The sequence below is a fragment of the Procambarus clarkii genome, chromosome 43, assembly GCF_040958095.1.
Source record: "Procambarus clarkii isolate CNS0578487 chromosome 43, FALCON_Pclarkii_2.0, whole genome shotgun sequence".
NCBI lineage: Eukaryota > Metazoa > Arthropoda > Malacostraca > Decapoda > Cambaridae > Procambarus > Procambarus clarkii.
In genome coordinates, this window is record NC_091192.1 from 22854178 (window position 1) to 22877771 (window position 23594).

Sequence of the window (23594 nt, forward strand, 5' to 3'; positions counted from 1 at the left end):
CTGAGTTTGTCACCTTTTGATAATGTCCATGCCTTAGTACACACTGATTTCGAAGTTGTATATCCAATTATTAGCAGGGATTATAAGTACGGTATCCCAAAGGTGTTTTAAATTATAGGATGTAACTGAATACGGCAGATGGGCACTCTAAACTATGAAAAGACTAAACAAAATCATCTATAGTTAGGCTGAAAATAAAAGACTATAACAGGATCAATTTTATTAATGTATTATCAGACAATACACTTTAAACTTGGGGAAGGGGGTGGTCTAGACTAACTTTCCTGTAAGTGGATTATACACTGCACAGACAATAGTGAAAATTTGTACAAATATTAAATAGGGAATGTTCAGCTTCAGGATGTACAAATATGCTTGGCAATACATCACACTTCGAGAAGCTCAGAATATCCATTAACATCCATATACAATAAATTAGAAACCTACCCAGTAAAACTTGACAATATGTTGCATAACAAAGTCTGAGGCTAAAGCAGGTGACTGACATTTACCTTATGTAATAGGGGAAAGTGGGACATCATTCATACATGATCACTTATTATTGAAATCATATGTGCAGATTTTATATATTTTCAATGACCTCAGCATACACAAAGCACTATAAAAGTACAAACAAGGATTTTGTTTCTACTGGGATGAATTACGGGAGGAAATTTAATTTTTTTTACCTAATAGTTTTCTCCCTAGTGGAAATGGATGGTGTAAAATGTCTCAACACAGCCTCCTCTGGTTCCCAACATTACTCATCAATTTTTAAGTACCAATTAAAATGGGGACTTTGGAATAATACTTTAGAACAGTGTTACCAACAGCTTTGCACATGGACAACTAACAATATGCAGAGGTTTTTTCTGCAATATATACTGGTACCACTGATAATTTTCAATTTATCAGTACCAAATGTATTTTAAAAGTGTAACCCTTATTCTTTTAGTCATAATGAGCAATCTTATGAACTAATCATTCTGCAATCAGTATTTGCAGAAAAAACACTGATTAACATTATGGATAAAATGTGTAAGTTAAGTCCTCAGTTTCAGACTGAAGATTGCACCCAATACAATGCTAAAAAATAAGACTGGGCATTAATGTTCTTTTAACTTGCCTTAGTTAACCGGATCTGTCCAGGTGACCGTATTCAATTTCAACAGAAATCTTATAAAAGGACTACTTTTTCAAGTGTATTAGAAACTGAAGGTCTTGTGTATTTATGTAGCATTTGGTGCATTTCGAGAAAAAAAAAAAATATATATATATATATATATCGTACCTAGTAGCCAGAACACACTTCTCAGCCTACTATGCAAGGCCCGATTTCTCTAATAGGCTGAGTGATTTTCTTTATTTTCAAAAATATTGCTTCCAGTTGCCTTATTTGAAATATTATTATTATATTAGGAACATAAAGTATTGACTTTATTATGTTAGTTTAAGATAGGTTAGGTAGGGTTGGTCATTTATCTAAGTTAGTTTTAACTCATTTTAAACAAAAATTAACTCGTACATAATGAAATGGATAGTTTTATCATCTCATGAGAAAAAAAATTAGAAAAATAAATAAATTCAAGAAAACTTGACTTATTAGGCAGATCGGGCCTTGCATAGTAGGCCGAGAAGTGCGTTCTGGCTACTAGGTACAACATATTATATACTGTATATATATATATATATATATATATATATATATGTATATATATATATATATGTATATATATATATATATATATATATATATATATATATATATATATATATATATATATATATATATATATATATATATATATATCTTATAATGATTAACTTTAATAGGTATCAAAGTTGCAGTTAAAAATGGCCAACAAAGGAAATCTAAAGCAATTTACAAGATCTTTACAGTTACTAGCATCGGAAAGCCCTAAATGTTTAAAATAAAAATAGACAATACATGCCATGTATTTTTAACTGGTTCTTTCTGATAAAATGATTTGTGAATTTCATTAGAAAAATTAACTAAGAACTGTCTAATACTGTATATTAATTCCAAAATTTTCTTGTACTTTTACCTACCAGTTATGTTCCTAATATTCTGATACATACACATATTTATATAAGGCCTTTCGATGATACTCTGAAGGTTGGAGGTTCTCTTCAGTGAAGTAACTTGAGTGCAACAAGAGCACCAGAGAACAGTGCTGGAAGATACAAGCTAGCCACGGAGGAACCACTACGGCCTGGCGAATCCTGGGCTTCTGTGGAGGGCGCTCCTGGAAGAAATTGTGATGTTAGAAACCTTGCATACTAGGAACTTGGCAATACATTTAGTGAACAGTGGAACAAGATATACTAGCCTTAGTTTATTTCTTTTGTAGAGATAAAGGCTAACAAATTACACACCCAAAGTACCCCTAATTGTCAAGTGTGTTACTGCATTTGCACTTAGTAGTATCGGACACGAGTTGATGTCTTCGTACAATAAAGCCTAACGGCAGATTATGCAAACATGCTTTAATACAAAACGGGGGACAGCAAAGACACAAAGCGAGCAAACAAGCCAGTACTGTAATTATAGGATGACCACAACCAACCATATTCATGCAATATTTTTCAATACAGCCTGTATAAGTAAAGTTGTCAAATTAGAAAGTCACAGATGTTTATCTTAAAATTATGAACATAAAGAGAAAACAACTTAACTTTGGCATTGCAATTGTTGCACCACAATACACAGCAAGCATTAACCATGTAACAGACTGCTTTGTTCTGTGGCACAAGGAAAAGGTAATGTCCTTGCCTCTCTTAGGCTGCTCCATTTTGTCATTGATAAACACAGTTGAGCACTTCAATTTCCAAATTGTGTTTGTTCCTACTTTAGTGAACGAGAAAATTTAATTGCCTTTGTACTACTATATATCAAAAACTGTTATTTTCTCACTCGAATGCTTGCTTGTATTTTTTTCCTTTGCCACTAGTGGTGTGTACAATATAATAGCCAAACCTGCATGTATAGCTATTCTTGCAAGAACTCTAGATATGATGCAGTTTCCAAACCTAATACTGTACCTATAAACTGAACTAGTCTATTATCTAAACCAATTTATGCAATGCTACAGTATGCAGTGAGGAAAATATAGATAATGGATTAGATGCTTGCTCTTTAATATTTTTAATACTTCTACTATTTGCTCCGCTTGATACCTGCTTGTAATTCCCTAATCATTCCCTAATTCACCCAACTTTCACAGGGAAGTAGAAATAAAAGAACTGGGTTTCCCATTATCAAGAACAGGAATCTTGTAGATTTATCAGAAGTCCCCCAAGGCTTTTAGATTGGCCTTTTGCAGGATGCAACCCACAATAGTTGTTTAATTCCCAGATACCTATTCACTGCTAGGTGTTAAAGAGTTACCAGGTATAAGGAAATACGGCCAAATCTCTTGTCCTGTGTGGCCATCAAAGTCTGAAACCCTTTGGTTGGGAGCCAACTGAACTAACCAACGTGCTACATCCATCCATTCACCCTACCTAAACAAAAATCACTATTAAAACTAATTCCATCTAAAGGAAAAGGTTAGATGGGATCTTGTTTATCAAGAAGAAGCAAATGTTTGGCATTCAAACTATAAATGATAAACTCTCAGTAAGCATATTTACATCTAATGCATAAAGTGATGGGGAGCTGCAGTGAGATGGTGCCGATCTGATGTGATGCTTCTGTGTTGTATAGTGGATTATTATCTAGCACAATAATATACCCAGCACCTTTTCCTCACAAGGGAAAGATTCAAAGGGGAGTATGTACAGTAAAATATGGTGAATTATTGGGCATCAAGAGTACTTACACCCATAATAAAGAGTTGCTTAAGTAGCGAGTGTTCTAAAGTGTAAACATCTTTTTGCTTGCAATAATGCAACAAAAAATTATAAAATTATGATCAAAAATGTGTGCGCAAAACAAAACAAAAATGCAGTGCTACGTCTAATGATTATGTCCAGATTCTTCACGAGGTGTTTTAACACCGTACGAAACTAGTTTCATTTCTAGGAATATATAAATGAAGGGGGCCAGTTTCATAACATAAGTTTTGGTAATTTGTGTTTATACTGGGTAGGATCTTCAGTTTGCACTACAGCATGACAATCTTGGTGAAGTGAAAAGCAGGCCAGTTGAGTTAAAATCTTGTAATTTATAAATTTAAAAGTTCAATATAGATAATTTGTTATTAGATGTGCTTCAATTGCATAATGGCCATGTGTGCATTATCTGTAGTGAGGGGTGGTAGAGAGGTAAAGGGGTGATGGTAGAGTGATGAGGGGGGAGGGGTGATGGTAGAAAATATCACCCCTACAGTAGTAGGGGTGATAGACTCAGGGTATTGTACACTAGGAGGGAAAGTTGGGGGGAAAATATGCAATCCAAATTTGTATCCAACATTTTCAACCATTCTTGCAAAATATAAATAAGTTTAGCTACTGTATTGCAAGACATGCTAAAATATCTTCTATATATTGGTTCAGCTATATTAATTCATTTTACAAACATCAATCATGGTTTTCACCTTATGTTATTAAAATTCTTTTCAAAGGGGCTACATGGCCCAATAACAATAGGAACCTATCCTGCATAAACTTCACAAATAAAAAACGATAATGGACCCCTCTATCTGGAATACCCAATTCACAATTTAAAATCTCATCCAACTGGTATGTAGAAATAATATTTGGAAATATTTTGATCTGGAAAACCTACAGAATCATTTTTGTATTACCATACCAACTGCTTTTTATCCAAATATTGTTATAATTTGTAAATTTGCAACATGCTTTTCTATCTACTAATATATCACTCAAAATGAATATTTGAAAACTTTTATCCATTTGCCTAATGCAAACTACAGTACCTTGTAAGGCACCTTATTTCAACTGAAGAATATTTGCACATTCTTAGGTCTTTTTCCTGACAAACAATATGAAGTTTGTAATTTACTAGATGCACTCGCTCAATAGCATATTGTACAATTATTAATACCAAATATATATACCAACATTTTCCTCTACTGTTTTCTCAAGTAGATCTTTTGTACTGAAAAATTTAAGTAATAAATTTAAAATTGCCTAAATTTTTTTGGCCCTTTCCTTAAGAAATACAGTAACTTGCACTTTTACCTACCCCAAGCCAAAGTTCTAGCGTACTACAGTCTCTGCAAAATTAAACAACTGATCAATTCAATCTTTCAAGTTTTGTCATTTTTTTGGTACAGTGCAAGAAACAGAAGCAACACTTGACAAAAGAAGCATCGAGATTATGCAGACAAACTTGTGTTTCAATTTGGTTCCCCACCAACATCCAAGTAAAGAAAGGTTGACGAATAGCACAATCTTAATACTGTACATTATCTATCATTCTTACCAGGTGTGACCGTTGAAGACACGTTCACCATGGCTGTAAAATAAGCAAGTCATGAGCAGATTTATATGGTTGACTAATGAACATGCCTATTAACCTGTAGAGGTCATGATATTCAAATGAATTCTGATGTAGGAAGTGTTAAAAGTCCAACAGCATTCACTCAACAAGAAAACTGGAAAAAAGATGTTAAGTGTACAGTACAGTACTGTTAAATGAGCACTACACTGCAGTGTGGGTACAGTAACACTGAAGAATAAACTCCTTTTCCCAGTTGAAGCAACTATTGCAATGATTGACCTGTACAGTATTTCATTATTTTAATGACCACCATATAGAATTCTACACAAGAGTTTCAAATGCATTATAGTACAGTAGTCTTGCTTCACTATTGGAATTTATATTGTTACAAACATGGCATCAGGAAAATAAATGCCAGTAGACAAGATTTGATGAGCCAAACTTAATAAAAAGCAAGCATTTATTTTTCATCATTGTTTATATACCATAATGTGAACAAATGTGTGCTCAATCATTTTGTGAATGCAATGGATCTGTTACATTGAAAAGGAATTCCACTGTGTGGTACTTAAAATTGTGAATCTACATGTCATTAAATAAAATTAGTAACTTGTACAGCACACCATTAGTTTCCAAAGTGGGTTTTTTTCAGTTCACATCATTTTTGTGATTACTGGTAATTTAATTCAGCATATTGTTACAACGCAAAAAAAATTGCAGGACAAAAAATAAAATAAAAAATACAGTATACATTACTATACTGTACCTCTGTTTTCAGCAGTTTATAATTTTAACTTCTTTGAGAGAGCTGACAAACTGCAGAAGTGAAACCCCTAGTAGTAAACTCTGCCAACTGTTAATTCAAGTGTGGCAGGACAAAGTGTGCAACAAGAATACCCCGAAGTGGGTTCTGGGGTTCTTCTTGTATGTCTATTTCAGTGGTTTTGTAGTAAATGAGGCATATTTCTCTGCCTCCAAACCCTCAGGTACATAAGATTCAATTCTAGTAGGTCTGTTAACTATATAGCCTATTTGAATACTGCATCATCAATTGCAAGCAAATATGTTTAATAGTGATGCATGTTAGTAGAGCTAATTAATACTGCCAAATCTAGAAACCTTTTATACTACTCCAAGGCCTTCAGCCAAGATCATTGAGTTAATTCACAACTAGGACACCATGCAAAATTCTCAGCCATTAATTGTCAATCGTTCATCAGTCACTACCAAGAACATAACCTAGGAACTGTAGCAGGGACAGGGTATGTGGTAGCCAAGCCTACACATTATCAAGAGGCAATGCCACTTACTACTAAATACCATAGCCAAATGCAACATGCTCTGGAGACCTTTCTCGTGAGAAATGGATTTTACACTAATTCCACGATTTATGGTATTACAATATTGTACTTAAAGTGAAATTAGAGCAAACTACCAGTTCAACTAAGTAAGGCAAGGGAGATGGAGGAACAGGTGTTTTTGGGCATATTGGAGCAGGAGGGAGATTAAGCAACTATCCAAGAGATCACACGTTACGGAGCTTCGTCACATCGTGCACAGGTCACTCCCACCTCCACTCACCCGACTCTCCATCCTTATACTCATCCCCCATATCCTCCTCTCCTTCCTTATCCTCTACTTCATTCTCTACCTCCTCACCTACATCATCCTCTACTTCTTCGTCCACATTTCTGGTAGCTGTAAAAACGGTAATGGAGAGGTGGCATTATACAAGTTAAATATGTACAAAAGTTCCAGGATGGGGAAGGGAGACTGAAGAAAAACCGACAAGACGAGGCAAGCAGCCAAGAGTAGAAATTGTTGAGGATGTGCCACAAGGGAAAAGGTAGAAGGAAAAACCATCACATAGATAAAGCTTAAACATGACAAATTGAACTGGGTGGAATAAGGCTGTACAAGAAAATAAAGAACAATGTATGAGAATGTAAGGCTGCTGTCATGGGGAATACTTTTGTAGCAAAAGGTTAGGTGAGGGACTATAATTCATTGTTTAAAACATTCAAAATTAAGGCAAACTATGATCAGGAACTTAACAGCCACACACATCTATACATTTAATATGTACAACATTCTGAAGAATGAATGTACAGTCAAACATTTCAATAAGTGCATGAGAGAGCAAGTGTGTGCTCCCTCATGAACATACATGTGCACAAAATGAAGCTGGAAAAAGTTCAAATATATGCCACCAGACTTGTCCCAGCGCCAAGAGGTACGAGTTACAAGCAAAGACTAAAAGGAGTTAAACATCATATCACTGGGAGAAAAGAAGAAACCGTAGACATGATCACCACATACAAAATGCTCAAGGGAATAGACTAATATTTAGCATGGGTCGTACACGAACAAGGGAACATGAAAACTAAGTATCCAGTTGAGCCAGCCACATTAGAATAAAATTGTCAGATTAGTAAACAAATTGTATATGTTAAGTGAAGTGAAGTGAAGTGGTGAAAGCAAGAGCCATAGTTCATGACCTGCAAGTAGTATACAACTAGGTGAGTACGCACACTGTACCATCCACAGACAAGTTATAATGTACTGTATAGATAGTACCAGCTTTGAAGGCTCCCATCATCTTAACACAACCTGTTCAACATGACACCATCATGAAAAGCAAAAGCATATCCAGCAATTCATTTATCATACATATTGAAAAGTGTCACTTGCATAAAATCTTACTATGTTGGAATGGAAGATAATGAAATGTCAACTGAAGGATATTCGATAAAGAATTTAGTTTATTTATTTATTTATTTGTGTTTGTTTATTTATATACAAGAAGTTACATTGGGGGTTAACAGAGAATATAGAAAATAAGTTAAATTAACGTTCTTGTAAAACCACTAGCACCCACACTAACTAGCACACTAGTTAATGCAACCATCCAAGATTAAGTGGTTAACTAGCAGATATGTGTAAGAGTGAGAACACATAACTAACCTGGCTCTGATGTAGGCTCTGCAGCAGCACCTTCAGCATCATCCTTTGAGGGGTCATGTTCATGGTCTTTCGGGGTAGGCTCAGGTGTTACTTCTGGCTCAGGCTCACTCTCTGGCTCTGGCGATGCATCTTGTTCCTCTGCATGCACACACACTGTCAGAGCCACCAGCCCAAACAAAGCCAATACCAGCCAGAACTTCATTTTGACCTGCTGACAGAAATACTTTGTATACTATGGTTTAACACATGATAAATGGCATGCAAGAAAGTCATAATTTATGCATAATGAAATCACAACAACTTGCTGGATCTATGAATAAATATTGAGACCATGATGGGATCAAATCCATGGACCCCTGAACTAGACACACACACACTTCCAATCGGACCATAATTTATAAGTACCGTACTGTAATAAAACATTTACCAAGTGTTGAAAGCTAAATACAGTAGCACTTTATAATATTTAATTTGGGTTAAACTCAATAACATCACAATTGTATCCACTTGTTTGTGAATCATATTTACAGATATTCTGCCACTATGAGTACAGTATTGTAATGAAAAGCCAGATAGATAGATCTACATCTTCAGCTAACCTATGTACTGTGCTGTACTTAATAGGTAACTGTGAAAGTTACCATTAAAATGGTACTTTCATTAAAATGTTAAGTTTTATTAAAAGCATAAGTAGAAACTCAACCACCAACAACACCCCCATCCTCCAAAGTGAACAGTCAAGAGTTACTGATGACACTAATACTTTTCCAAGGTAAAAACGCATGCTGGTACCCTGCCTTCTCACCCCGTCCACACTACTCCATCAACCTTCCCACCACGTCCACACTACTCCACCAACCTTCCCACCGCATCCACACTATTCCACCAACCTTCCCACTCCGTCCACACTAGTCCACCAACCTTCCCACCGCGTCCACACTATTCCACCAACCTTCCCATTGCATCCACACTATTCCACCAACCTTCCCACTCCGTCCACACTAGTCCACCAACCTTCCCACCGCGTCCACACTATTCCACCAACCTTCCCATTGCATCCACACTATTCCACCAACCTTCCCATTGCATCCACACTATTCCACCAACCTTCCCACTGCATCCATGCTATTCCACCAACCTTCCCACCGCATCCACGCTATTCCACCAACCTTCCCACCGCATCCACGCTATTCCACCAACCTTCTCTTCCCAACCCTAGGGAGCCTGTCAGCCGAGCGGACAGCACACTGGAATTGTGATCCTGTGGTCCCGAGTTCGATCCCGGGCGCAGGTGAGAAACATTGGGCAGAGTTTCTTTCACCCTATGCCCCTGTTACCTAGCAGTAAAATAGGTACCTGGGTGTTAGTCAGCTGCCATGGCTGCTTCCTGGGGGGTGGAGGCCTGGTCGAGGACTGGGCCGCGGGGACACTAAAGCCCCGAAATCATCTCAAGATAACCTCAAGAAGATTCCCAATGTATCCACACTATTCCACCAACCTCCCCACCCCGTCCACACTATTCCACCAACCTTCCCACCCCGTCCTCACTAGTCCACCAACCTTCCCACCACGTCCACACTATTCCACCAACCTAACCATTGCATCCACACTATTCCACCAACCTCCCCACCTCGTCCACACTATTCCACCAACCTTCCCACCGCATCCACACTATTCCACCAACCTTCCCACCGCATCCACACTATTCCACCAACCTTTCCACCACATCCACACTATTCCACCAACCTTCCCACTGCATCCACACTATTCCACCAACCTTCGCACCGCATTCACACTATTCCACCAACCTTCCCACTGCATCCACACTATTCCACCAACATTCCCACCACATCCACACTATTCCACCAACCTTCCCACCTCTTCCACACTATTCCACCAACCTTCCCACTGCTTCCACACTATTCCACCAACCTTCCCACCACATCCACACTATTCCACCAACCTTCCCACTGCATCCACACTATTCCACCAACCTTCCCACTCTATCCACGCTATTCCACCAACCTTCCCACTGTATCCACACTATTCCACCAACCTTCCCACCACATCCACGCTATTCCACCAACCTTCCCACCGCATCCACGCTATTCCACCAACCTTCCCACTGCATCCACGCTATTCCACCAACCTTCCCACTGCATCCACACTATTCCACCAACCTTCCCACTCTATCCACGCTATTCCACCAACCTTCCCACTGCATCCACGCTATTCCACCAACCTTCCCACTGCATCCACGCTATTCCACCAACCTTCCCACTGTATCCACACTATTCCACCAACCTTCCCATCGCACCCACACTATTCCACCAACCTTCCCATCGTTAGTTAGTTTAGTTCATTTATTATGCACCCCATACCCATCTTGTGGGCGGTAGTGGAAAGGGGTTACAGAGGCACATAATGGGCTCAGGGACTGAACCCCACAATTCATTTAGCTAAGCAAGTTACAATCTTGATGAGCTGGTTACAAAATTCAGTATAAGTCGTCACATCAACAATGGGTTCGAGATCGACCACAAATACAGTTTCTAAATTAAGCAACTGACATATGTGGAGAGCTAGTGTCACAATTGATATCCCTTCAACGAACCTTCCCACCGCATCCACACTATTCAACGAACCTTCCCACCGCACCCACAATATTCAACGAACCTTCCCACCGCACCCACAATATTCCATCAACCTTCCAACCACTTCCACACTATTCAACCAACTTTCTCATCGCATCCACACTATTCCACCAACCTTCCCACCACATCCACACTATTCCACCAACCTTCCCACCACATCCACACTATTCCACCAACCTTCTCACCGCATCCACACTATTCAACCAACCGTCCCACCCCTTTTAACATTGCCCCACATCCAAATTTGTCCACAATGACCCTATGTTCCGCCATTTTCACAATTTGATAAGCTTTAAATTTATCGTAATTCTGCCTATGCAGAAGCGTTAGAACCTAGGCAACTAATCGAGATCGATGCTAATTAGTTTAGACTAATTAGCTATAATAACACGTTGGTATTTCAATAAATCTCGAAGCATTTTAACGTCAAAATTCCTGTGCCTTTAAGTGTGAGGACAGATATATACTACCCAAACCTGAAGTACCAATTTTTCCCCCCCTCCCCTTCCTTCCTTCGACTATATTACCCTAATCTTATATAATATATATGTCTCAATTATCCTGCTATTATTCCCCTCCCCCAAAATAATAATACCGTACCCCTGTCAAAACTGTCTGTCCTCCCGTCCCTGTGTTTGACAACTCCCGTCTCCCTCCACACAGTTCCCCAGGCACAGCACCACCTGGAGTGCCTGACCTGCCATCACGCTATCATCCCAAGTTACCACATCACGGACCATCACGCTATCATCCCAAGTTACCACATCACGGACCATCACGCTATCATCCCAAGTTACCACATCACGGACCATCACGCTATCATCCCAAGTTACCACATCACGGACCATCACGCTATCATCCCAAGTTACCACACCACGGACCATCACGTTATCATCCCATGATACCACAACACGGACCATCACGCTATCATCCCACGATACCACACCACGGACCATCACGCTATCATCCCACGATACCACACCACGGACCATCACGCTATCATCCCACGATACCACACCACGGACCATCACGCTATCATCCCATGGTACCACACCACGGACCATCACGCTATCATCCCACGATACCACACCACGGACCATCACGCTATCATCCCACGATACCACACCACGGACCATCACGCTATCAACCCATGGTACCACACCACGGACCATCATGCTATCATCCATACATGGCACTTAATTAATGCCAGATATGAAAGTTTAGATCAAACTGTTGTTCACTTGTTTAATCCAGCCATTATTGTATCGATTTGTAAAAGTTCTTACGAATAAAGTTTCTGATTCTAATATATTAAAAGTTTTTGCTATAAACGTCATGTGACAGACTTTCAGTGGTCAAGTGGTTAATAATAACACTAGTTTCTATAGCAGCTATCTTACCCTGTCAAAGTAGGAGAGACAAATATATACGTATATGTGTATATTTATATACTTATATATAGCATTGTAAATGTATGGCCACATCTGTAGTAGAAAAAATACTAACTGTTCTAAAAAAAAATAAAGCAACATTAAACTTTATAAACCCGCAGATTTTGCCTCGATTACCAGTTTAGTTTAGTTCATTTATTATGCACCCCATACCCATCTTGTGGGCGGTAGTGGAAAGGGTTACAGAGGCACATAATGGGCTCAGGGACTGAACCCCACAATTCATTTAGCTAAGCCAGTTACAATCTTGATGAGCTAGTTACAAAATTCAGTATAAGTCAACAATGGGTTCGAGATCGACCACAACGATTACCAGATTTCATTTTTTTTTTTTTTGTCCATTCCACGTCCAGGAATATTTTAAAACTATGCTTTTGAGGGCCAAGAAGGTGGGTACTTTGGAAATGTCTTGCTCGATCATTACTCAAAAAGAACATTCCTCCCACACTATTGAAAGAAAAGGCCATCATAAATAAAGTCATCATGTCGGAAGACCTTACTTTAAAAGAACACAATAAATTAGCTGTCACAACTGCAAGAAAAATGATACGTTAGATAACAAGAACTTTTCAAACAAGGGATGTCGGAACAATGATGATACTTTTTAAGACACTGGTGCTCTCTAGGGTGTAATGGCACATTTAACAGCGCCATTCAAAGCTGGAGAAATTACTGACCTGGAGAAGAACAAAGGTTACTTACTGCCAGAATCCGTTCAATAAAACATCAATTACTGGAACTGCTTAACATGTTTAAATCTGTCTTCTTTAGAGAGAAGGCAAGATATCTACTAATCTACACTAGGAAAATATTACAGGGACTGATTTCAAATCTGCATCTGGGAATAATTCCTCAGGAGACCAGGAGACATGGAAGGAAGTGCAAAATAGCCCCGTTGAAACTGGTACATAGAGAATTCTATAAACATATGTGGCGTAGCTTGATGGGGTTCTGGGAGTTCTTCCACTCCCTAGTACTCACAAATTGTCTTGTGAGCTAGACCCACAGTTAGGTGAACAGAGGCATCACGTGAAAGAAACTGCTCATTTGTTTGTCTCGACCGGAAATCGAACCCATGTCCGTGAATTTCGAATATGGAACGCTGGCCGCTCGGCCGTGAGACCCTGCAATTGTGGGGCATAACCCACGAGGAAGGTAGACATAGCCTAAGCTGCTCTATCCCTTTGAGATGTATTTGCTTGTCTCAATAAACATACTTGAACTTCAACCCGCGACTCTTGGGTCAGGCCTCTCAATCCTTAATCGATTGGTAGACAGGTTTCAGGGTCTATTGAGCGCCATCATATTTACATTTAAATTTAAAGCGCCGGTTTAATAGGCAGGAACTAAACAACGGCTCCTAGCACCGTCAACGGTGTTAAATCTAACTCCAAAATGAATACAACTTCAAATCTTAATTTTACCTTTTGTCAGACTAGTCTTTAACTATTTATAGAAAGCAAAAGCCGGAGGGACGAAGCTGGGTATTTTTAGGCGCGGAATCCTAGCTGGATGCTTGCTCCTCAAACTGCGATACTTACACACAAGTCCACTTAACATCAGTACTTACACACCAAGTCCACTTAACATCAGTACTTACACACAAAGTCCACTTAACATCAGTACTTACACACCAAGTCCACTTAACATCAGTACTTACACACCAAGTCCACTTAACATCAGTACTTACACACCAAGTTCACTTAACATCAGTACTTACACACCAAGTCCACTTAACATCAGTACTTACACACCAAGTTCACTTAACATCAGTACTTACACACCAAGTCCCCTTAACATCAGTACTTACACACCAAGTTCACTTAACATCAGTACTTACACACCAAGTTCACTTAACATCAGTACTTACACACCAAGTCCCCTTAACATCAGTACTTACACACCAAGTTCACTTAACATCAGTACTTACACACCAAGTTCACTTAACATCAGTACTTACACACCAAGTTCACTTAACATCAGTACTTACACACCAAGTCCCCTTAACATCAGTACTTACACACCAAGTTCACTTAACATCAGTACTTACACACCAAGTTCACTTAACATCAGTACTTACACACCAAGTCCCCTTAACATCAGTACTTACCCACCAAGTCCACTTAACATCAGTGTTCTAAAATGATACACACACACACTATTAGTCAATTCTAAATCGCATATAATAAGTCAGAATAACCTAGTTGAAACAAATAACCCAAGCCACACATAACATATTTTCATGTGTGTGGGGAACTGACATTCTTAATTCTCAATTATCTCATTTTAAACAGTTTTGCGTATACGGAGTTAAATCATTAAATTATCTAGTATGTGATGAAAAAGTGTCAAAAAACCTATCTGGCTGCGTGCTGAGAGAATGTCTGGCAAATAATGTGTCTAGCGTTAGTTGTACTCTTAAAAAATATACGCAAGGTTATGTAACGTATTCAGCGTATTAGTGCGGACCCAAACTTCATGACAGTGTCGACTTTCCCAGTGAGGATGAGGGCCGGGCGGTCATTTTCTGCCGCGCTAACCTGACTTATTCTTAGCATATTTAATATATATAAACTCTGAATATCCAAGATGTAATTTATAATACGTGACTAATAATAGTAATAATATCAAAGAAGTCAGACAATGGCGTGATATAATGGCGTGGTCTTGGTGGACCAAACTCTCAAAAGTCATCAAGCTTGGCCTCGGGCTGAGCTTGGGGGAGTAGAACTCCCAGAACCCCATCAAACAGGTGTATCAATGAAAATCATTTTGAGGCAATGAAGTGATTCGTACTCGCGTTCTGTAAAACCTTGGTTAGGCTCCGGTCGGGGCCTCCAGAACCTCACAGTGAATTCAGTAGAGTTACGGGTTAGTCGACTTTTTGTCCCCTTAATGGCAGAGTCTGTTAGGGCAGGTGTCTGGGATTCACCAGAACGCAGGTTCCGAGTCCCTCCATTGGCTCAAAATGATTTTCAATAATAATAATCCACAAAATGTATTATTTATGATACACGGTTATTTCCTGTCTCATTCCTTCCTTTGTCTGACATTGACACACAGTTCATCGCGTTAATTTCTTCCACCACGCCATGCTGGTACTTTCTGGTGGCCCACCACGCCATGCTGGTACTTTCTGGTGGCCCACCACGCCATGCTGGTACTTTCTGGTGGCCCACCACGCCATGCTGGTACTTTCTGGTGGCCTACCACGCCATGCTGGTACTTTCTGGTGGTCCACCACGCCATGCTGGTACTTTCTGGTGGCCCACCACGCCATGCTGGTACTTTCTGGTGGCCCACCACGCCATGCTGGTACTTTCTGGTGGCCCACCACGCCATGCTGGTACTTTCTGGTGGTCCACCACGCCATGCTGGTACTTTCTGGTGTTCCACCACGCCATGCTGGTACTTTCTGGTGGCCCACCACGCCATGCTGGTACTTTCTGGTGGTCCACCACGCCATGCTGGTACTTTCTGGTGGCCCACCACGCCATGCTGGTACTTTCTGGTGGCCCACCACGCCATGCTGGTACTTTCTGGTGGCCCACCACGCCATGCTGGTACTTTCTGGTGGCCCACCACGCCATGCTGGTACTTTCTGGTGGCCCACCACGCCATGCTGGTACTTTCTGGTGGCCCACCACGCCATGCTGGTACTTTCTGGTGGCCCACCACGCCATGCTGGTACTTTCTGGTGGCCCACCACGCCATGCTGGTACTTTCTGGTGGCCCACCACGCCATGCTGGTACTTTCTGGTGGCCCACCACGGCATGCTGGTACTTTCTGGTGGCCCACCACGCCATGCTGGTACTTTCTGGTGGCCCACCACGGCATGCTGGTACTTTCTGGTGGCCCACCACGCCATGCTGGTACTTTCCAGCAGATAGTTATAAGTACTTTCATTTTTGGAGCATAGGCTGATATTTTTACAACGTGAATTTACCCGAAAGCCACCAACCAACTCGAGTGCCCTCGGGTTGAGGGAGGTGGGGCAGCAGGAAGCCGGGGGCTTGTCTGAGAACAAGTATGCGCTATTTTCAATCAAACGAGGCATCATTCCTTTAAAACTGCACTTTTTTTTAATCATGGTCAGGGCTGCTGTGCACGGATCATCACAGCCAGCCAATGTACACTATAATAGTGGCCCCACGCCGGGCCCTGAGGCCCTCTGTGGCCCTCTGTGGCCCCACGCCACGAGGCTCTTGAGTTATTTTAGTTGTAACAATGATACTTTTCTTGGTAATGAAATTTATAATGACCATTATAAGCCGAGTACAACATCAGTAGAAGTATGAATGTTGGGATGATTATTTTTAATTTAGCCAAATAGGCTATACACACTCACAAATATAAGTTTTTGTTTTCTTATTAACGACTTTAGGTACTCATCAGTGGTGCTAGTTCTCTTCAATATTAGTAGTACAAAAGCTAGCTATGAGTTTATATACTAGTGAATGTCTTTTGCTGCCCCGTACATACAGTTCTAGACATAAGTTTAACTTTATACTAGTTATGTTTAGACTTACAAGTACGGACAGCACAAAACTTTCACTAGACAGTGTGACATAGTAATTGTCAGAATTAGGCTGGGATATCCATTGCTCTAATGTCAGCCCTGAAAAGGTGTATTATTTAGGAAATCACTGCACGAGTTAATAAGCGGAAAAGAAAGACGAAAGGACTAAGGCTCGATCCCGCAAGCCCGTCTATGCTAGTAAACGTAGGTGAACACACACACACACACACACACACACACCAGTATCTCAAGAACGGAATGGCTCAATAATGTTCCGACAAGTGCCAGCTGCCATATATGCACACAGGCACTCCAGGGATCGATCCTGATTGTCATACAAATGTGAGGAGAAAGACAGGAGGAGAGAGAGAGAAGCAAGGAGGGTGTGAACAAAGAAAATGGGGAATAACACTACTCACAGAAATTACAACAGCGTGATGCATCATATCACCAAAGCCATAAGGGCCGTAATGAGGGTTCGAATTATCCTGGACGTAGGTTCGAACCCTTGTAGATTTGGTCATGGGAATGACAACTTGAAAATTACGGACTAATTATAACGTAAAACGCACAGACCAAAATGATAAAACCCCATTTTCAACAGCTACATCCTTTACCTGGATATTACTATTACACGCAAAATTCCGTAGAACGTTTAAGGAATTTAAAATGGGAGGGAAGGACATATAGACGGAGAAGAATAACTGAAGTAGAAATTACTACTTGTTTTAATTTTGACCTGAAGGGTTAGTTTACTGCAGAGCCTCGCATTGCAATTTCATGTATAAATTCCCTACGGCCAAAAACTGATGTACTAACAAATCACAGCAGCAGGCAAAACGTGACGTGATGTCCCGTTTTCTTTTCGTGGGTCCTCGGTTAGGTTCGGGCAATTTAGTGTATCAGTTTAGTTCTGTTGTGAAGAGCCAAGTGGACGGACTGGGTAAAACACCTCCAATAGGAAGAAGACCTGTAACCTGTACCCAGACACAGTTGAGACATAACTGTCTCCAGTGAACACACTCCAATAACTGATTGACATCTTACACTCCTCAAGTTTGCGGATGCAAAATGGGGGGGTGGGGAGGGAACCTTTTGATGACAGTCAAGCGTGACTGTGACGAGTAAAAAAAAAAATGAACGAGAAAACTAGGCTACAGAACAAAATTGGCAAATGAATTAGCTTTAGGTCGACACGAATTACCAACCTAACATCGTGGCGGAGCCAACCAACTGGAGAAACGCCCTCTTATCACCAAACTAAAGCAGCTCAACCCAACCAGAAATGCCACCACTCAACGCGACAAGCAGACAGCACCAACAAACACTCAACACTCCCGCCACAACACGACTCCACCCTCCTGCTGGGGGCGACACCCCGGCGCCTCCCCGCCACCTGCTACGTTAATAATTAAATCCTTAAACTGCACCCTCATCACCTGACCTCTGACACACCCTAAACTACACGCTTCGTTGGCCTATCCACCCCAATGACGTCACCAATAATTAATCAAGTTGTCAGTGGTCTATCCATCCAGTGACGTCACGAGTCATATAAGGTCTCTGGTCCAAGCCCCCCCCCCCAATGACGTAATTCGTTGTGTACCCTTTAGTTCAACTTATATGATGACATCACACACACATCTGTATCAACTCAATGTCAGGCGTTGTATATTATATATATATATATATATATATATATATATATATATATATATATATATATATATATATATATATATATATATATATATATATATATATATCCATCAGTCTCAGGAGACTATGGAGTTGCGCTCCATAGTCTCAAAAACTTTGTCAAAAGCAACAAAAAACACATTTGAAAAGGACAAAACCTAAGCGCTTTCGCCCAGGCCGTGGCTACGCCCTCAGAGACGAAGTGAGTGAGGCACAAGAGGACCCACATGGTCCAGCCCACATTATAAGTACCACCAAAACGTAACATCAATCTCGTGTATGTCTTTCTTAACACATTACAACAACAAAATATCTGAAATAAAAATTAAATTCCAGCCAAGAGCTTTATGCCAAGGAACTCCGACTAAACTACTATCCTACCAAGAAATTCCACCCAACACATCTTGCTAGGAATTCGCTGATGGTCAACATTTTTGTTGGGTGTGTGTTATTGATCAACCCCAGACACCATTAACCCTGGTTAATGACCAGCACGACCTCTCACACCCTTTGACCTTCGAGGACAGAAAAGCCTTCATCCTTCAGTACACTCCAGTGTGTATGTGTATGTGTATCTATGTATGTATTAACACGATGTACTGAACGGGGTGAGAATAGCTTGAGCCACCTCATCCCTTTGTGTGTATTTTACCTCAATAAACTTATTTCAATTTCAATTCAATTTCCAGTGTGTATGTATGTGTATGCATATGCTTTAATACATCACACGTATAATGTATACATAAGTCATAAAAGGTTATGATCTTTTTTTTTTTAGATAACTGTCTTAGAAGCCTAACTTGGGGTTAAGTCCCCGGGGGTAAGTTCCCTTGAAACAATGACAAGCTGTTGGGTTGGAAACTAGGTTATTCGAGGATCTAAGCCTTAATCCAATCTAAAACGTGGAGGGGGGGGGGGTGAGCTGTTCTAATGTTGTTACTCGGTCCTGTATGATAAATAATGACCCAGAAGTGATTTAGCTTGTCTATAAACAGTGGTGAGAGCATAGTCAAGTGGTAGGGGGTCGGGAGGACCCTTGAAGGAGTAGATCCCTGTAGCAACCTCCTGTTCGGATGATCCAAACCATCCAATAATTTCAAGAGCAAAATCAAAGAAGTGCGAATAAACCCAGGGGCCAGATTCACGAAGCAGTTACGCAAGCACTTACGAACGTGTACATCTTTCCTCAATCTTTGACGGCTTTATTTACATTTATTAAATAGTTTACAAGCATGAAAACTTGCCAATCAATTGTTGTTATTGTTATAAACTGCCTCCTGGTGCTTCGGAGCTTATTAACAGCTTATTAACTGTTTAATAATTGTAAACAAAGCCACCAAACACTGAGAAAAGATATACAGGTTCGTAAGTGCTTGCGTAACTGCTTCGTGAATCTGGCTCCCGGGTTCTCAACTAATAGGTCGCGTGTTTTAATCTTGTGGTTAACCAACGTTTCGCAAATATCTACGTTTTCTATGCATCGGACTCGATATACCAGGTGGGGTTGCTTGGCCAACCTGTCCTCTGACAAAGAACGTCGCATTTCGAGCGTATGCGTTACATAAGGCCACAAATTGCCCTACTAGAAAAATGGAAGCTGCTGGCGAAAGAGACGCGCTGTCCCGTTTTCTGTTTTAGGTCCTCTGGGGAAGGTTAGGAGAGACCACTTTAAATTGACCCGTTTTCTTGACGTTGGGAGACTTTAGGAGGACGGGATGGCTACGATTCACACGTTTCTGGTGAGGTTCGGACATCGGACCTCTTTTTTTTTTTGTTTTTTTACAGAGAACGGGCTAAATAGAGCATGGGAAGGGGAATGGGGAGGGGGGGGGGGGGGTGAACGGTGACAGTGAAGGATGGACAGCAGGCAGGGACAGCAGGGAGGGCCACTATATGGACCACCCAACCAATTATCTTTGTGTATACTCAGTGGTTTACCTCAACTATCCTCCAACCCCCTACTCCCAACACCTATGCCCATCACTTTTATCTAGCCTATCTCTACCCCCCTCCTCCTCCTATCCGGACTCTCAACACACCATCACTACTCTATCTCTACTTCTCAGGGGCCTGACGGCTGATTGGACGGCGGTCGGGATTCGAAGTCCTAAGGTTCCGGGTTCGATCCCCGGCGAAGGTGGAAACAAATGGGCATAGTTTCTTTCACCCTGATGCCCCCCCCCCCCCCCTCTGTTCATCTAACAGTAAATACGTACTCGGGAATTTGACAGCTGCTACGGGCTGCTTCCTGGGGATATGTAACAAAAAGGTGGCCTGGTCGAGGACCGGGCCGCGGGGACACTTAAGCCCCGACATCATCTCAAAATAACCTCAAGAAGATAACCTGCTATCCCCCACTCCCAACACCACATTCCCATCACTTTTCTCTATCCTATCTCCACTTTCAACACCCCATTCCCATTATGACATTCCTCCGCCCTATCTCTATTCCCAAATGCATTCCTTCGTCGCGTTAACACCCCTCCCCCACCCTCCACCCCACAGAAAAAAAACTGAAAATACAGCCCCCCCCCTCCTCCCCCCTACCCCAGCATCTCATTAATCACACTGACAGTCACTGATTGCCATCCAGCTCGTTAAGATAAGCCACATGTTCACCATAACGGCCTCGCTGGCTTAAACACCTTCACTCACCCGCAAGCACGCACGCACGCGTGCACACACACACACACAAATACACACAGGCCAAACACAGGATACAGAATAGGAGATGAAGTACTTAATGAAGCGAACAGAGAGAAAAATCTAGTTGATATCACACCAAACCTGTCTCCTGAAGCCCACATAAAAAGAATAACGTCTGCGGCATATGCGAGGCTGGCTAACATCAGAACAGCGTTCAGGAACCTGTGTAAGGAATCATTCAGAATCTTGTACACCACATATGTAAGACCAATCCTGGAGTATGCGGCCCCAGCATGGAGCCCGTACCTTGTCAAGCACAAGACGAAGCTGGAAAAAGTCCAAAGATATGCCACTAGACTAGTCCCAGAACTAAGAGGCATGAGTTACGAGGAAAGGCTGCGGGAAATGCACCTTACGACACTGTAAGACAGAAGAGTAAGGGGGAGACATGATCACAACCTACAAAATCCTCAGAGGAATCGACCGGGCAAACAAGGATAAACTATTCAACACTGGTGGGACGCGAACAAGGGGACACAGGTGGAAACTGAGTACCCACATGAGCCACAGAGACGTTAGAAGGAACTTTTTCAGTGTCAGAGTAGTTAACGGATGGAATGCACTAGGCAGTGATGTGGTGGAGGCTGACTCCATACACAGTTTCAAGTGTAGATATGATAGAGCCCAGTAGGCTCAGGAACCTGTACATCAGTTGATTGACAGTTGAGAGGCGGGACCAAAGAGCCAGAGCGCAACCCCCCGCAAACACCACTTGGTGAGCCCCCCCCCCCATAAACACACACCATGTTTTGTTCAATAAACCCTTGAACTATATGTTTAACACATCTCTAACCCTGTCCATGGAGGACAGAAGAAAATGTATATATGCTGGTTAGCATTGTAAATGTGTGGCCACGTCTGTGGTAGAAAATAATAAAAAAAAATAAAAAAAAAAAAACACCATGTTTAGGCTCCAGCCCGCTAGCCCGGTACCGAGAAGTTGACAAATGGTCGCAATGACGTTATGCAGCTCAGAAAATTCGAGGTAATATTGAACACTTCCCTTGCATCCTGATGGGCCATGCTAGGTCACGTGTCTCCCTCCCTACACACCTGACTGAACTATTATTATTTCTAATATAATCTGTTAATATCATTTAAATCTGATAGGAGGAGGGGGAGGTATTTTTTGAGGTAAATTAAAATTAAAAATGTTCATTAGGAAAATTGTGTTCTATCCGGTAATGAGGCTGTGTGTTTTAATACTAAAGATATTAGTATTAGTTTTAATACTAAAGATATTAAAATGTGTAAACTTAATCAGTTATTCTTAGTATATAATTACAGATCTTGCATATTACGACTCTCTTAGGAAATAGTTTACTGTAAATGTGTGTAAATTATGCCAGCTATAAATGTGCAAACATTTATCAATAAAGTATTTCAAGTCAATTAATCAGAACAGAAGCTGTTGACTGGAAAATATGACTGGTGAGATTTTTCAAACAAAACTTCCGAGGAAACATTTTGGCTGTTAAAAATCACAGAACAACGACGTGGTTCTCAATCCCCCAAAAAATTTTCTTTCAAAATCTCACAAGGTTCGTGATCTATACTGATTAAGAATAATCTATTGAAGAGCCTAAACACTAATAACAATTTCACGAATCGAGTTTAATGTAAACCTTTGTGGTCATTTGGGCAACGTTTGTCCTCTACTTACTCCCAATTTTCTGAATTTATTTTCGTTAGTTTCACCAATTATGTTTCTTCATATAGTATGACCGACATCCATCCCGTTTTCTATAAAAAAAAGTCCCACCCATTTTCTTCTATTTGATCACGCTGTAGACGCAATAAGAAGCCGATTTTCACGATTTTTGGCAGAATTTTTGTCCTCGCGTCGTAAAACCGAAACTCAAGCTGGTCACTGGCGTTGAAATTCAGGTCGTCCTTGTGTAAGACCACGCCACCGCGGCACCATCGACCCGCATCGATTCGCCTTACCTGGTGCTGAGAAAAGCCTCGTATTCCTGAGAGGTCTGCCCCATTAATTACGCTCTCCGGACCTTGACAAGAAATTGTGTGACCTTGACTGACAAGACAGGAAAGGAGAGGGTGGAACGGGGGGGGGGGAGAGAGAAAATGAAGGGTAAGAAAGGAATGGGAGGAAACGAGGAAAACTTTAGTAAGGAGAAAAAAAGCAAATATAATAATTTGGTTCATTTTCAAG

The 23594-nt window shown here is 40.8% G+C and overlaps 1 protein-coding gene across 4 annotated transcripts in view; it reads right to left on the minus strand.

Annotated features, from left to right (window-relative positions):
• Positions 1 to 207: 207 nt before the first annotated feature.
• The window catches only part of LOC123755839 (protein phosphatase 1E), an 82018-nt gene continuing 58631 nt past the window's right edge, over positions 208 to 23594 (minus strand). Inside the window, exons 2-4 of one of the 4 annotated variants that reach the window (XM_069300106.1) lie at positions 8393 to 8600; positions 5411 to 5443; positions 208 to 2267 (exon numbers count right to left, since the gene is read on the minus strand). In XM_069300106.1, the coding sequence (XP_069156207.1) occupies positions 2152 to 2267; positions 5411 to 5443; positions 8393 to 8594 (351 nt within the window). In that variant the 5' untranslated portion in view covers positions 8595 to 8600 and the 3' untranslated portion in view covers positions 208 to 2151. Of the gene's footprint in view, positions 2268 to 5410; positions 5444 to 7009; positions 7127 to 8392; positions 8604 to 23594 lie in introns of all 4 variants that reach the window. The other 3 variants (XM_045738720.2, XM_045738721.2, XR_011221980.1) reach the window with 3 other exon arrangements.